General features: G+C 39.1%; 3 protein-coding genes across 7 annotated transcripts; 2 read left to right on the top strand and 1 right to left on the bottom strand.

Moving 5' to 3' along the window:
* Nucleotides 1–307: 307 nt before the first annotated feature.
* LOC103979048 (kinesin-like protein KIN-14N) lies at nt 308–6,959 on the bottom strand. Of its 3 annotated transcripts, none has more exons than XM_018822967.2 (17): nt 6,787–6,959; nt 6,457–6,720; nt 6,212–6,356; nt 5,909–6,018; nt 5,712–5,831; nt 5,433–5,636; nt 3,575–3,784; nt 3,424–3,498; nt 3,105–3,251; nt 2,896–3,037; nt 2,670–2,782; nt 2,197–2,358; nt 1,915–2,123; nt 1,288–1,369; nt 1,108–1,212; nt 924–1,028; nt 308–829 (listed from the first exon to the last, which is right to left on the bottom strand). In XM_018822967.2, exons 1-17 carry the CDS (start codon nt 6,847–6,849, stop codon nt 647–649), a joined length of 2,439 nt encoding a protein of 812 aa, XP_018678512.2. In that variant the 5' UTR covers nt 6,850–6,959; the 3' UTR covers nt 308–646. The 3 variants fall into 3 exon arrangements, with proteins under 3 accessions (XP_018678512.2, XP_018678513.2, XP_009393338.2); XM_018822968.2 differs by having other exon boundaries at nt 2,670–2,779; nt 6,787–6,958; XM_009395063.3 differs by having other exon boundaries at nt 6,790–6,958.
* Nucleotides 6,960–8,570: 1,611 nt separating this feature from the next.
* LOC135608104 (pentatricopeptide repeat-containing protein At5g50390, chloroplastic-like) lies at nt 8,571–12,386 on the top strand. Of its 3 annotated transcripts, none has more exons than XM_065100576.1 (3): nt 8,571–11,382; nt 11,455–11,589; nt 11,729–12,386. In XM_065100576.1, the coding sequence occupies exon 1, from the start codon at nt 8,710–8,712 to the stop codon at nt 10,843–10,845; it is 2,136 nt and encodes a 711-aa protein (XP_064956648.1). In that variant the 5' UTR covers nt 8,571–8,709; the 3' UTR covers nt 10,846–11,382; nt 11,455–11,589; nt 11,729–12,386. The 3 variants fall into 3 exon arrangements, with proteins under 3 accessions (XP_064956648.1, XP_064956649.1, XP_064956647.1); XM_065100577.1 differs by having other exon boundaries at nt 8,571–11,589; nt 11,729–11,855; nt 11,933–12,386; XM_065100575.1 differs by having other exon boundaries at nt 8,571–11,589.
* A 1,237-nt stretch (nt 12,387–13,623) lies between these two features.
* On the top strand, nt 13,624–14,763 carry LOC135608103 (probable histone H2A.2). Its single transcript, XM_065100574.1, has 2 exons — nt 13,624–13,900; nt 14,236–14,763. The coding sequence occupies exons 1-2, from the start codon at nt 13,712–13,714 to the stop codon at nt 14,452–14,454; spliced, it is 408 nt and encodes a 135-aa protein (XP_064956646.1). The 5' UTR covers nt 13,624–13,711; the 3' UTR covers nt 14,455–14,763.
* Nucleotides 14,764–15,542: the final 779 nt, after the last annotated feature.

Here is a 15,542-nt window from a genome sequence, read left to right as displayed (position 1 = left end):
ACAAAAATATTATATAGAATTTTTTTAAAAAAATATACAGCTTTTTTGGATTTGGACAGAAAATTTTATATAATAACAGGAAAATATTTTGGATTTGGACCCCAAAAAAAATACTACGAACAGTTTTTGAAAAATAATTCTAAAAAAAATCAAAAAATTGATTTGAAAATCTTTTGCCATTCACTTGCTTTATGACAAATCTTTCTACTTTTGGGCAAAAAGATGACGTTGACAGAATGAATGACATCACGATTACAAAGAATACAGCAATAATTGCCATCTACGATTCCATCATGTAGAGTTATAAACCAAACGATCATCAAATGAGGGAACAATTGCTGACATCCTATAACAATTCTTTCTACTTTTGGGCCACATAAGATGACTTTAACAGAACAATAATAGTCAATCTTGTAGACCAAAACATGGTTGAAAACAATATCTCGAGTATTAATAGTCGTTGTTAGCAAACACACGTAGACACTCCAATCTGCGTACAACCTCAACTTCACATGCTACAAACCCAACCCACACCAGATGATCAATTGCAATCCCTTAGTGTACAGACTTACAGCGACAATGTCAGATCCGTATTGATCATTAAATAATCACGATAATGAGGGGTTATCGAAGACGATCACAGGCCTCAGCCGTAGCTCAATCGAGAATCCAAAAGAGGCCGCGACTGGGTCTGTCGTCGGGGAATGCCAATTTCGCATGAGTTAACCCTGGCGGCGAAACGAAGTGAGCAGATGGACTCCCCGGCTGAGGATGATTCCGGCGAGATATTGACGAACATTAGTGTCTTCGAGTCTCCACCAAGACAAGGCTATATTACACAGAAAGCAATTTGATAGTTAACAGGCATAAAAGATGGAAAGGTTTGTAATAAGGACATGCAAACCCGGAGGAACATTGCATACCTGCAGAAGATACGTTAGCTTGGAGTTCCTAAATGGCACATGGTCTTCTTTCTTAGCGATCGCAGCGATTACATCACTCAAGGCAGATAAACTTTTATTGATTGCCTACGTTAAAAGTGGGGAAAAGCAATTCAATGAACAGTTTCACAAATCACACACCATTGTTTAATTGGAGTAATACTACCTGTGTTTCTTTTAGGCGATCTCCGGTGGCACCACTTCTTGCTAGGCGCTCGCTTCCAGCGAGATCTATTAAGTTTAGGACACCTTGAACCTGTTGTTCTGTGCTCTGGAATGAAATCACAAGAATTTATGTCGGATGGCAAAACAAATTCAACAATATTAATATCAATCGGTTGATCACCTCATTGACACCAAATATACGCAAGGTGAAGACAAAATGACTTCTCGAGGACTGTTCGTTCATGTGTGTCCTACCCACAGATCTGGCCAAGGAATTCAACAGTCTATTAGTATGCCGGCAAATTATTTCATTGAAATAGATAAGACAAAACAGACAGAGATCCATATTGATGTTAGTGAACACAAGCCAATAAGGAAGACAGATAATCCCATGCTTCCAGTATCACTTTTCTTTGATAGTTCTGATATGGTTGATAAAGTTTGATGCAGCAGTCTTTATTTTGTAGCTTAAAATACGTTTGCATTTAATTATAAACCAAAAACTAACACCACATAGAGATTGGTTAACCTCCAATGTTCAAAGTTAGTTATCCTCAGATTTGCTAGACAATATGAGATTCACCGCTACTTCCAAAGCTAAGAAAGTTTCTTTTCATGACTGATACAAAGTACTTCGATCTAGCTACTCCGGACAAGTATATCTTGTGTGAAAAGATCAAGCCTAATATGAACAGTAAATAGTTCTGTGCAGATATTCACCAAATAATATTGAAAAAAGTCTAAGCTATCGAGTCCATTAAATCACTGCTGAAAAAAAAAACTGGACAGAAAAATGACTAATGGTTACCTGCTCTGTGCAGCCTGTTGTAGGAGAAAAGACACCTCCTTGATACTGCATACATCTACGATGGTAAGGTCAGATACAATTGTATTTCCACCAGAATCATGTTTGATTGAATATTGTTTGTTAACAGCAGCATTTGCCTCTAGGCTGCTTGGCCGACCTGGTGATAACAAGTCACGAATTGCCTCATTGTAAATCTCCAGCATGGAAGCCTGCAAAAATGGATGGGGAATAAGCAAACCAAATGTTATATGATAAGGCAAACTATTAAGAACAGAAGTTTACCTGCATTTTGTACTTCCAACCTTGACATTGTAATGATTGGCTAGTTTCAAACACCTGCTCCAAAGAACGGGGTATAAGCCCTTTCTGTTCTTGAATTTCTGGGTTCCCCATCATAGTGAATGTTTTACCAGAACCAGTTTGCCCATAAGCAAAAATGCAAACCTGCCATTTGTGATAGTAAGTATTTTTAGATAAACGAACAACCCAAAAAAATGGCAAGATCTAATAATACCTGTCCCAAACATACAATAAACTCACAAGAGTTAGGTGATTTAATTCTTACAAGCATTAGCTAGCCAAATAATTGAAACAGAATACAAAGAAAGTTTAGTTAAACAGTATGTCAACAGACAATTAATAGAGAGCAAAAGATTACTCTTGACAACACTGAATTGGGGGTGATGCAGCAAGAAAAGGTGTCATTTTCAGTTATGAACATAAAAAAAACAAGATCAAATGATTCGTTAAACCACCTTGTACCCATCGAGTGCACTCTGCACCAGCTGTGAGATTTCAAAAAACACATCTTCTTGTGAAGCTTCATGATTGAATACTTTATCAAAAGTGAAAGAGTATTTCTGAGCTGCTAACAAGATAATTGACATGGTCAGTGTCTCATGACACTAGAAATAGCTATAAAACAACAGGCATAATCTAAATATAGTATCTTAAAAGACTGATACAGAAACATATCCATACTACTATGCATCAAGTCGATGCCCCGGCCTGCAGTTTCCATTGAGGTTGGATAAGAAACCACGGCTCCATCTGTGCCACTAGAATCATTGTCAGGTAAAACTGGGCGAACTCTACAGAAGACTCGAATATTTCCCTTAAGTTCCTGCAACAGCATATGGTCTTAGCATCCAAAACACTTAGCAAATTCGATATAAGAAAACTAAAAGTACCAGTATAGTATTATGCAGTTTTTTTCGCAATTTCTCGGCTTCCAGAATTTGAAACTCAGCTTCCACAAGACGATTTTGCAAGTCATTTACAGTTTTCTTTTGTTCTTCATATTCAGACATTGTTTCAGTGGCTGTCATATCAGCTTGCTACAAAAAAATAATTAAAAAAAAGTCAAGACTGGATATTTGCAGCATTACAGAGTGAAGAGAAACAAATTTTGTGTAGAAAAGAACTACTCCCTTTTTCAAACAGAAATGCACTAAAACAATGTCAAAGAAAGGCATAAGCCAGATGACTGAATGAGTGACTACTACCAACCTTCAATTTCTCATTTGAAGCAGCAAGCTGGTGCTGCAATAGCCGTATTTGATCCCTTTGGGAAGCACAGGTCTCCTACATATCGTTATGAACAAAATAAGTGTTGTACACAAGTAACAAAAGATTTATTATGGCTAAGGTGCAAACAAACCTCTAGTGCAATTGTTTTTGTAGTTATCATATCCAAATCTTTCGAGGACTTCCCAGTAATTTCTTTAAACTTAGCAACTTCTTGAGTCAAACTCTGGACTTGTTCTAGTGAATGTTCACGATCATCCCTTACTTGCTGCAATTCACTTCTCAGGCAACTTATTTCTTTCATTAAATCCTCTTTCTGTTTAACTGCCACTTGTTGAGAAGACTGGCACAACAACCAAGTAACTGTGTCATGTAAGGAGAGATGGCACTAAGAGAAAAATATGCAAAATACTCAAGCTTGTCAAATAAGTTGGGTGAAAAAAATCTATGTAATCAAGTTTCTAAATTCTAATTAATACTATTATCTCACGAGAAAAACCCTAGACCCAAGAACAGCTGGATGTTTATCCAGCAAAATGGATAAATTGCAACCAAGGCAGATCAAACCCATAGTGTCCCACGGGTCAGCGTCTCTACCAAAGAGGTGGCATTGTGTATCTCAATTTCAAGTATTTAAGACATCTAGTGTGTGTTCACCTCATGGAATTAAGGAAAAAAAATGTTAGCATAGCACTCTAGTAGGCCTCTCTAAGATGTAGCAAAGATCATATTAGGATCCTGCCGCTAATGAAAATTTAATGTTAAAAATGATGAGTTTGATATGTGGGTAAGACATTAAGTTACAATAGATCATTCAAATTGAAGAAATTGGAATCGATTAATATTATAATAAAGCACAAGTATTGCGGTGATACCCCAGTTTAGTCTCAGATCAGATATGAGAGACTGATTCATTTGTTTATAGGATTAGTGTGGGTCTACAATAATTAATTTGGACTTAAACATTTAAGTCATGTGGTTCTTGCTTATCAAGTTTAGATATCAGTTATCCAATCATCATGGATCATGACAAGTGATATCAATAATAGACTATTGAGCATGGTGAGAGATATTAGTGAGAAAGGCATACATGTGGATATGACATGATATATCACAGCATGAAGTGCACCAGACTAGTGTTTGATTCAGACCAAGACATCAAGTCTTAATTGGAGAAATATAACACCTCGATTTAGATAATACTCGATGACACTAGACCTATCAAGCCATTTAAACTTATAAGCCAATTAAATTAAGCATTTTGGACCACATGATCCTAGGCCTAAAAAGTTAATGAAACAGTTCTCATTAAGTTGGATCATTCATATTACATTGCATAAGAAAGCTCGATGAAATAGCAAATAAATGGGAGACAAAAACCAAAAGTAACTTTATTTTATTAAAAATTGACTAAATAAACAACATAAAAACTTGTAAACCAAAAGTACAAAACTAAGATTATTTTTTTGGCTTCATTTCAGAAAAAAAAATATAATAATAACAAAGCAACCCAACTACTAGTGAAATTAATAGGACTATATAATGCATGTCAAACGTATAAAGGCTGATACACATGAAGGCACATACTAAAAAACAAATAGCTACTTTCATATATTCTGTATAATCTTTGATCTTTAAGGCTGGTCCAATGCAAAGGATTTGCAATTGAAGAAAAAAGAAATAACCCCTTCTGCCATAACAACATGCCTACATGATGAGTATGTGTTGAAGTAAAACATTAAAATGAAAATTTTAATCAAATATGGTGCATCATGCTTCGCCCATAAAACGACTAGATTGAGAATTGACTTGAAAGAGAACCCATACGTATTCCAAAGGACACACACACATGCACACATGCATGCAAGCATGAGGTAGCAGCCAACAGTATGATACAACCAAGCAAACAATCACCTAAATTCATTTGAACCACAAATATAAAATTCCACATCAAATGCATGACAAAACAAGAAAACAATAATAAGACTCACCCTAGAAGAATCCAACTGACTTTTGAGTGAATTTATGTGATCCCTTAGACCAGATAAGTTTTCCATTATAGCACTCTTCTCATTCTGCAACCTTGAGATGGTCTCACCATTTTGCAAAGCATCAGCTTGAAGATTGCTGTTGTACAGCTGCAAACTGGCATTGTATTCCTGCAATCTCTTATTGTTGTCTTGGACAATTTTTAACTGGCATGGAAACAATAATTGTTAAAATGGATCTTCATGAAAAGTATTGCAGGTCCAACTTGAGTGATTAACTACCTGATCATTAAGCCGACCAGTCTCTTGGCTGACTCTTTCAAGGTCTTGAGACAGAGCTGCACGTGAACTTTCAATAGCAATTCGCGCATCCCTTTCATCCTCATAAGTTTTAATGGCAGCCTGCATTGTTACAGAAGATCCAATCAGGCAAACGGGCAATAATCAAATATTAGGATTATACTTCCAAAAGCTCCCACCAGTTTATCTGCTGCTTCCTTTTTAAATCTCTCCTGCAATGATTCACACTCTCTCTTTAACTCCTCGATTGTTGCCTCCAGCTCAGTTACTTTTGCCCTCATCTGGTTCTCTGCAGACAAGATAGTCCCAAGTCTTGAGCTGGAAACAGCGTAATCGCTCAAACATTTCAACAGAGAAGCAAATTTTTCAGTCAATCTAAAGACAAAGTCCATACATGTTTGATCCTAATGACCATAATTCTCGGTTACATCAATGATGTCAGTTCTTTTTTACCCATGTAAACAGCAAAACAAAGAAATTACCAATATCACTGTGTCTGTTCTCTTCAGCTGCCATCAAATTTCTGAGATTTTCCTGCTCAGCCAAGTACTTATCTTCAAGATCCATGTACCATCTAATGCAAACCCTAAGCTTTTTAATGTACTCCATCATCTGCTCACTTTTCCCCTGCAAATCGATGAAACACGTCCCAAACAATAAGCACAAAAGCTCCATGTAATTGAGAACATAAAATTGGTCCCCAGTGAGTCAAGACTAGGTCGTTCACCTTATAATCATTCTTGTTCTTCCCCTTCATCTTCTCACCCAGCAGCCTCTCCACATCCTCCCTCGACTCGAACTCAATCGCGGCGACGTTACCGCCGTCGGACCCTTCAGCAGGGGCGACTTGATCACGGTTCCCGACAGGATCAGGGCCGGCGTTGACGGCGGAGAGCACCTGCCGCCCGCGGTCGTTAGGGGACGCCCCCGTCTTGCCCGCCACGACCCGACGCCGCTTGTCGAGGGACGCCTCATCCACATTCTCCTTTCTCTGCAAGAACCAAAGAAGGGGAATCATTCAGGAACCCTACATCCAGGCGGGAGCCGGAGCAGAGACGACCTTGGCACGCGTGGGGCTCCGAGGCGGGAGAGGGGGCTTGCAGGGGACTCGGGACGACATGAATTAGAGAGGGGTTGAGGGTTCCAAGCCGGCCGGGAGAGTGGGGAAGGATCGGGTTTGCTCCCTTTCTTCCTTCTCCAACTCGGTCGATGTCGAAATGGGGGGAGGGAGAGAGGGTTTGGAGAAATTTGAAATGGTTTGGGGGCGGGCTTAACACGAAAATTTTCGTGGACAAAATTTCAATTTTACCCTTCGATCTCAAATTGCTTTTTTCATATATGCCCTTCTAAAGAGTTTATATTATTCATTGTTAGGCAGATGAGATGCCAAAAAGCATAATGACATATTGCAAAAATATATCTTCATTTTTCTTTTTCCAAAGTATACCCTTGCAGTCATGTTATTATTATTATTATTATATTCTTTTTATATGATTTTGTATTTTTTGTATTTAATGTTCATATGCCAATTATCTTTCTTTTTTTTTACAATCTATATATTTTGAAATAAATCAAATTTACATTAGCTAAAATTCAATAGTGGGCTGTCCAAACACTAACAATCCTATCAGAAAATATGTTTTATTCTTCCAAACTAGCAACCTTATGAGCTATTTCCTAGGGATGTAATAAAACTTTAGATTCTTAACTTCCTTTGTAACACTCTAAGAACATGAAGTCAGTCTGGTATTATTAGTAGTAGTAGTAGTATTATGATGTTTAATATATTTTATTTTCATGCTTATGTAATTTCATATAGTTTTTTGTATTAATGTTCATATAAAAGCATTCTCTCTTTTTTTAATAATAAAATCATATTAGCTAATGATGATGTTAAGATCAATGACTTTTTTTTTAATGGTTGGTAAATATTTTTATTAATATTAATTATATTCAAATTAGAGACATATGAAACTCTTTAGCGAATTACTATATGAGATATACAATGATAAAATACTCACCAACATGACGATTATTATGATTGGTAAATATTTTTATAAGATAATATTTATATTTAAATTAGTTGGTTGAGTCATCATTAAATTAAAACTCATCAGTTAATTAAGATTTATTCATATAAATACATCTTAAATTTCAAAATTTTGGTGAAAATGAAAGATAAGACACTCTTGAGAGTAATCTTTATGATTTATACTTTCTATTTTTACATGAGATATGTACAAATGAGATTATACCTTAGCGGGGATAAGAGTCTTATAATTAATATTATATATTGAAGAATTTAATTTTTTTAATATAAAGTTATCGAGTCATATTAAAATTTATGTCGATTTTTTATTTTTTTTTTCTTATTTTGATGAATTTTTAATAAAAAAAATAAAACTATCCCTTACATCATTATTTTTATACGTAATATTCCTAGGTGTTGTAGTTACCAAACAATCACCTTCACATCCACGTGGAACTTAGCTATTCGACATATTTCAACTTGGAGGAATCAGATTCTCAAGTACCTATTCCGTACTGGATTACCTGTTCAAAACCTGGTTAAAATGTACCCAAATCTAGTTTAGGTAGTTTGATTAGATCCGAATATCCAAAAACAGAAAAAAATCGAAGTTGTTACTATATCTATCTCACATTTAGACTCTGATTCCGAGTTCAAATATTTGCGGTCGGGTTGACTCGGATGTGGAGACTCGAGTTGGGAATCAGGTCGAGTTAGGTTCGATTTATCGGATTGGACTCCGATAAATGATTGTAACGTCAGTTACTTCGAATGTAACGTTTAAAACGCAGTTGTAACCCTCAGATCCTCGACAGCAAACGACGGACATCTCTATGTTCTCGGAAGACTCCGGAATCTCTCGGTACTCGGAAGAAGAAAACCTCAAATGAGTAGGGAGCATACGCCATTTCCATTGTTAACAACGTCTTCTCTCCAGATCCCCTATCGGCAATGGAAATCAACGTTGCTCTCTTCTGCAACCTGACCTCAAATCACAGAATTCGGAAGAGCAATTGGCCAGGTTTTTCCTGCTCCTCGATCGGTGCCAAGACCGGAAAACGCATAAAGATCGAATCTTTTTGCTGTCTTGATCTGTTCGCCACGAGAAACGTCCGATCTTGTGTCGTCGTCAGGTGTTCGTCCTCTCAGGAGAATTGTCTGAGGCCGAAACCGCGGCCAAAACCGAAGCCGATTGTTGAGCACGTCGACCGTGGCTCGAATTTGGACGACACCTACTCTGCGAGCCCAGATTCTTCTGCCTTCTTCGACCACATAGAGAAGTTGGTCTTCTTCAAGAGGTATGAGGAGGCTCTTGAATTGTTTGAAATTTTGCGGTCGGGGGGAAACCTCGTCGCCGTCCGGGCTAGCACCTACGATTCTCTCGTCAGTGCGTGCATCGGTGTCGGCTCGGTAAGGGAGGTGAAGACGGTATTTCAGCATATGATTGAGACTGGGTTTAAGTTTGATCAGTATATGAGGAATCGAGTCCTCGGGATGCATTTGAAATGCGGTATGATGGTGGATGCAAGGCACCTGTTTGACGATATGCCTGAAAGGAACATCGTGTCATGGAGTATTATGATATCAGGGCTGGTAGAGGTGGGTTCCTATGAAGAGGCATTTAATCTGTTTTTTTTTATGTGGGAAGAGGTATCGGATGCCAGTCCACGCATGTTTGCAACTATTATCCGGGCAACTGCTGGTTTAGGCTTCATTCTTGCTGGTAGGCAGTTCCATTCATGTGTTATTAAGATGGGATTTTATAAAAATATCTTCATTTCTTGTGCTCTCATTGATATGTATAGTAAATGTGGATGCATTGAAGAAGCTCAGTGGGTCTTTGATGAGATGCCTGAGAAGACGGTTGTAGGATGGAACACTATCATAGCAGGGTATGCTCTTCATGGGTACAGTGAGAAAGCTTTGGATATGTACTATGAGATGTGCAGTGCTAATGTTCAGATGGACCATTTTACTTACTCCATTTTTTTCAGAATATGTGCTAGATTAGGGTCTCTGGAACATGCAAAGCAAGCACATGCAGGTCTAGTCCGCAATGGGTTCGGGTTGGATATAGTAGCAAACACTGCTCTCGTTGACTTGTACTGTAAATGGGGCAGAATGGAAGATGCCAGGAATGTTTTTGAGAAGATGCCTCGCAGGAATCTTCTATCTTGGAATGCTCTGATAGGTGGATATGGCAACCATGGCATGGGAATTGAGGCTGTCAAGATGTATGAGAAGATGCGGGAGGAAGGGATGGTCCCAGACCATGTAACCTTTCTTGCCGTCTTAGGTGCATGTAATTATTCTGGCTTGTTAGACAAGGGGAGGGAGATTTTTGAGATGATGAGTCGAAATCCAAGCACAAAACCACGAGCAATGCACTATGCTTGTATGATCGAATTGTTTGGTCGAGAAGGACTATTGGATGAAGCTTATGCTTTGATAAAGAATGCTCCTTTCAGGCCCACGAAGAACATGTGGGCGGCTTTGCTGACGGCTTGTAGGATCCACAAGAACTTGGAGCTTGGAAAATTTGCAGCAGAACAACTTTTTGGTTTGGGACCTGAAAAATTAAGTAATTACATTGTTCTTCTCAATATTTACAATAGTTCTGGGAGGGTGGATGAAGCTGCCAAGGTTGTGGAAGCCTTAAAAAGAAGGGGCATTAGACTTCTTCCAGCTTGCAGTTGGATTGAGATTAAAAAACAGCCACACAAGTTCCTTTTTGGAGATAAATCTCACCCACAAAGCCTCAAAATTTATGAGAAACTAGATTCCCTGACGAGTGAGATTGTAGAACGTGGTTATGTTCCTGATTGGAAATCTCTGCTTCCTGATGTTGCAGACCATGAACAAAAGATGCTAACATACCACAGTGAGAAGTTGGCGATTGCTTTTGGGATCATCAGTACACCAGATTTTACACCCCTCCAAGTCGTCCAAGGCCATAGGATCTGCAGTGATTGCCATACCGTCATTAAGTTTCTGACATTGATTACAAAAAGGGAAATTATTGTGAGAGATGCAAGCCGATTTCACCATTTCAGATGTGGGAGTTGTTCATGCGGGGATTATTGGTAACTGTACTTATTCTGTCTTAGAAAACAGGTACGATGCGAGGGATGTAGACATCTTATTTATGTTCTGCCGATTAGGGCTGAAGACAGTAGTTCTCCTTGTGCTTCACATGATTTGCCATTCATATTTTTTGAACCACAGCCTAAATAATGTTGTACATTGACCAATTGAAGAATCTCAAATTTCCCATCTAATAAATTCCAGTGTATCTTAGTTATATTAACCTTGACTGCATTAACGTGTTTATTTTTCTGGTTCTGATGAGAGTACCATTACTCATGGATGGGCCTTCGGTATTGATATTTTATAGTTTGCATGTCAAACCAGTTGATGTGCACATACAGTTTGGTCTTTTCCCTCCTTATAGTGAGGTTACTTGTTGTGAAAAGTCAGTCTTAAATCTTTTTATTCTTCACCTTCTGCCTCAATTGCAATATTTCTGTATACATTCATGTGATTGGACGGAGCTTATTCCTTAAAGGCCAATTCTTTGGTGCTTACTCAAATTCTGAAGTGGATACGTAGCATTGTTTGGAACAGGTAAACATCACTGGTTCTGTTTTCGAGAATTTGAAATGCTTTGATGACTATCAAGTTGTACATATCTTTCAGGACATTAATGATCCAATTTTATGCCCAATTTTACTAAGTGCACTGGCTGTTAAGAGTTCTTCAGGAAATCTGTGAGCTTCCTGATGGTTTCGTGCAACTGTTTGTAGCTGATGCAGATGGTCACTTTGCTTAATGGTTAGTATAGCTTTCTAACTCCTTTTACTTGATAAAATTCTTGAAGAAACCTACATGGTAGTTTCTAAACTTTCTATGTAGATATGTTGGCATGACTAACATCTCTCACTAATTTAGAAAGATTCGTTGAATTGATTAGGGCAATTCTAGCTGCTGGATTCATAATGCTGATCACCGGAGCGATGGCTAATTCCAAGTCAAAATGCCTCTTGCGGGCTTTTCTCACTACCATATATTCATGGAAGGAATCTTGTGCTTCATTCATGGTGTGTTCTGTGCTGCATGCTCTGTTGCTGTGATTGCCATGTTGTTGGAAGCTGCTGAAAGATTTGTTGTCCATCAGGGTATCTTGTGCTTCATTCATGGTGTGTTCTGTGCTGCATACTCTGTCCACATTGTTGGAAGCTGAAAGATTTGTTGTCTTTCGGGGGAATCTTGCGCTTCAACCATGGTGTGTTCTGTGCTGCATACTGTCACTGTGACTGCCACATTGTCGGAAGTTGAAGTATTTGCAATCCATCGGGGGAATCTTGCACCTCATTCATGGTGTGTTCTACGCCCGTCACATCATCGGAAGTTGCAAGGAAGGCGATGGGGGATGTTGCCGCTGATGCCGGATGATCCCTAAAAACTTTTCGTTGTCTGCAAATAATAATGATTCTAATGCAACAATGTTGTCTAGTCTTGCAATCTATGACTTACTGTTTGTTTTCCTGATCTTGTCAAGGATGAAGGATATGTTATTATGGTGACTATATTGTTAGTTTTGTTACCATTTATCCAAAAGTTTAAGCTTACTTTAGCATACATAATATGTGAACCAAAGACTCCTTGTGTTATGGTAAGTAACTTTTTAGTCGTGACCTTGGGGTCGACGCGGCTGGTTCAGGGGTCCGAACGGTTGGGATCAGGCGTGACTCCTCTCGGGATCTTGTGCCGGTCGATTACGGGGGGCCCGACTGGAATGCTTTGCGACGCCGGGTTGGGTCGGCTTCGGTCGAGTACCTGCACACAGGTCGGGTCGGCGGTTCGGCTCGACCCTTCCGACGATCAAGTCAGTGATTGGGAGATGAGTTTTTGGGTGAAGTCGTGCTTCTGTGTGCTTGCCCCATTCGTTTGGAGTCCGGGAGTATTTATAGGTGAGTTTGATGTTACCTGATGTGCCATCCTGTCGGGGCAGGGCCGTACCTCCGGTGGCGCCTATCGTCGTCGTGGGCGTTGCGTGGAAGGCCGAGCTGCCACAGGGTATGGTGAGCCTTAGTCAACGCCTTCCCTTGCCTCGGCCGATCGTGCGGGGTTAGATGATGAGATCGTCTGAGTACGACGAGTGAGGGTGCACATTATGCTGGTGTTAATGCTTGCCCCCTGGGGCAGTGTGCCGTCCAGGGGTTGCTGACGTCGTGGTGAATTACATCAAATCCGGTGTGTTACATCAAATCTGTTTTTATCCCTATCACCTTGTATAGAAATAATATACTTTTATTAAACTCATTGTCCTACTATAACATTTTAATATGATGATTCACTGATTGGTGATGTGATATTTTACGATAGACTTATTTATTTATTTTAGGTTGAATGTTCACCATAATTTAATTTTTATTTATGACCTAATTCTTAAGCATGATAGGCAAACTTAAAAAAATAGATATCGATTTGATCGGTATTTTATTTATTTTCATTAGGATAAAAAAATTAGGCAATAATTTTTTTATTTTGTGAAGGCATTAAGTTAACCTCATATAAATATTCCTTTTCATTAATGTTATATTATGGTTAAAATTAAGAAGCTAAAATCTATACACATAACGGTTTTTTATAACGGCAAGTGTTACATTGATCCGTTACGTTTTGGAGGACAACATATCTGATATGTACCAATTATGCGAACGAGAATTAGCCGTCGGATGGGAAATCACGACAAGTCCATCTGACGGTCAGTAATATCAATCCGCGTGCTCCCATCGCATTGGTTGATTCCCTTGTCTCTTCGATGCTATAAATTAGAAGGAAAGCATCTCCATCAAAATCGCCGCGAGAAAGCCTTCGACCCCAAAGACCAAAACCCCGTGTCTTTCTTCTTCGCCTTCGATACCCAAACCCTAAGTCGTCTGTCGCCGCCATGGCTGGAAGAGGGAAGGCGATCGGCTCCGCAGCAGCGAAAAAGTCCATGTCGAGGAGCAGCAAGGCCGGTCTCCAGTTCCCCGTCGGCAGGATCGCCCGTTTCCTCAAGGCCGGCAAGTACGCCGAGCGCGTCGGTGCTGGCGCCCCCGTGTACCTCGCCGCTGTCCTCGAGTACCTCGCCGCCGAGGTGCGTTTCTACCCTCTCTCTGCTTTATTATTTACCCTGATGGTACTGGCTCTCCGCCAATTTGGGGTCTTTTTCTTGATTCGTGAGCGAATCCTTTGTTTTCCAATATTTTATTGCTAAATCTAGAGTTTTAGCCGTTCTATCTGCGTGGTTTCTGGCCTCCTGGTTGTATCAATAATCGATCTTGTGTTCTTGTGGCTTGCCATATGTTTGTGGTTTTGATTGCATTTCCGTCGATTCGTCATAAATTGCTGGGATTTGCCCCATTGGCTTTCTTGTGATATACTTCCTTCGGATCTCCAAATGGCTCACTCCGTTGCTTTCTTTGTGGACAGGTCTTGGAGCTTGCTGGGAACGCAGCGAGGGACAACAAGAAGACCAGGATTGTCCCCAGGCACATTCAGCTTGCAGTGAGGAACGACGAGGAGCTCTCCAAGCTGTTGGGAGAGGTCACCATTGCCAGCGGCGGAGTGATGCCCAACATCCACAACCTCCTTCTCCCCAAGAAAGCCGGATCTGGCTCCTCCAAGGCGGCCCCTGGAGATGACGACTGAAAGATGAGATCTTTTCTCTTCCCCTCTTGGCAGATTAGTATGGACTGTAAACTTTTTAGGTGCACGGTTGATTTTTTCCCCCTCTCTCTTTAAGTTTCTAGCTTCACCTTTGTCTCACTTGGGATCTAAGTAATGAGAAAGTGGGATTAATGCTAATGTGTTGTAGTATATGTTGCTGATATCCTTGTCCTTGGCTTTGTTATGCTCGCTACAGAGATAGCTTGTAGGAATGCTGGTATAATTTCTAGCTTCAGCTTTGTGTCACTTGGAATTGCTAAGCTCAAGTAACGAGAGAGTGGGATTATTCTCTGTGTTGTTGTATATGTTGCTGAATCACTTGCCCTTGGCTGTGTTATGCTAATTACAATGATAACTTGTATGAATGCTGGTATGATTTCTAGCTTCAGCTTTTGTCTTACTTGGAATTGCTCAGCTGAAGCAATAAGGTAAGTCGGATCGATGCCAATCTATGTGTTGTAAGATATGGTGCTGAATCACTTGTCCTTGGTTTTGTGTTATTCTGATTATAATGTTAGCTGGTGTAATTCCAGAAGGACATCTGATCTTAACAGTTTGATGGTTCAACATGTAAAGTTTTGATTTCCATGTGTGTGTGTTGCAACAAAGTTGAAAGATTATATGGTTGGGCAATAGGCTTTGGTCCATGGGTGATTGATATCATTAGTTTGAGCTAATTATAGATTATCTGTGAGTTATGTTTAGGTTTTTTTTTAATCGATATCATTAGTTTGAGCTAATTATAGATTATCTGTGAGTTATGTTTAGGTTTTTTATATTTTCAAAAGCTATATTGGATTCCTATACAAAAGTAAAATATTTAATTTTCATCTTCGAGTTATGTTTAGGATTTTTACATTTTCAAAAGCTATATTGGATTCTTATACTTATTTATACTTATTAAAGTAAAATATTTAATTTTTATCTTTAATTTTCTTATGAAAATATCAGAGGTATTGTTGCGTCAAAAAATGATTTTAAAACAGGGTTAAAAAATAATTTTGTAGCTCGTGTGTTATTACCAATTTTCCCCAACTCATTTTGCTCGCATATATATCCTTTCCTTTCAC

The sequence above is a fragment of the Musa acuminata genome, chromosome BXJ2-3 (genome assembly GCF_036884655.1).
Source record: "Musa acuminata AAA Group cultivar baxijiao chromosome BXJ2-3, Cavendish_Baxijiao_AAA, whole genome shotgun sequence".
Lineage (NCBI taxonomy): Eukaryota > Viridiplantae > Streptophyta > Magnoliopsida > Zingiberales > Musaceae > Musa > Musa acuminata.
The sequence above is the reverse complement of the archived record's forward strand: the minus strand, read 5'-3'. Positions and strand labels throughout refer to the sequence as shown.

Bases quoted from the DNA above. Each gene is read 5' to 3' on its own strand.
- LOC135608103 (XM_065100574.1), top strand. From the start codon at position 13,712: ATGGCTGGAAGAGGGAAGGCGATCGGCTCCGCAGCAGCGAAAAAGTCC. The intron at 13,901-14,235 runs GTGCGTTTCTAC...CTTTGTGGACAG, and splicing joins TCGAGTACCTCGCCGCCGAG to GTCTTGGAGCTTGCTGGGAA.
- LOC103979048 (XM_018822967.2), bottom strand. From the start codon at position 6,849: ATGTCGTCCCGAGTCCCCTGCAAGCCCCCTCTCCCGCCTCGGAGCCCC. The intron at 3,252-3,423 runs GTTGGTAGTAGT...ATTTTTTTGTAG, and splicing joins CTTCAAATGAGAAATTGAAG to CAAGCTGATATGACAGCCAC. The intron at 2,359-2,669 runs GTGGTTTAACGA...CACAAATGGCAG, and splicing joins GTGCACTCGATGGGTACAAG to GTTTGCATTTTTGCTTATGG.
- LOC135608104 (XM_065100576.1), top strand. From the start codon at position 8,710: ATGGAAATCAACGTTGCTCTCTTCTGCAACCTGACCTCAAATCACAGA.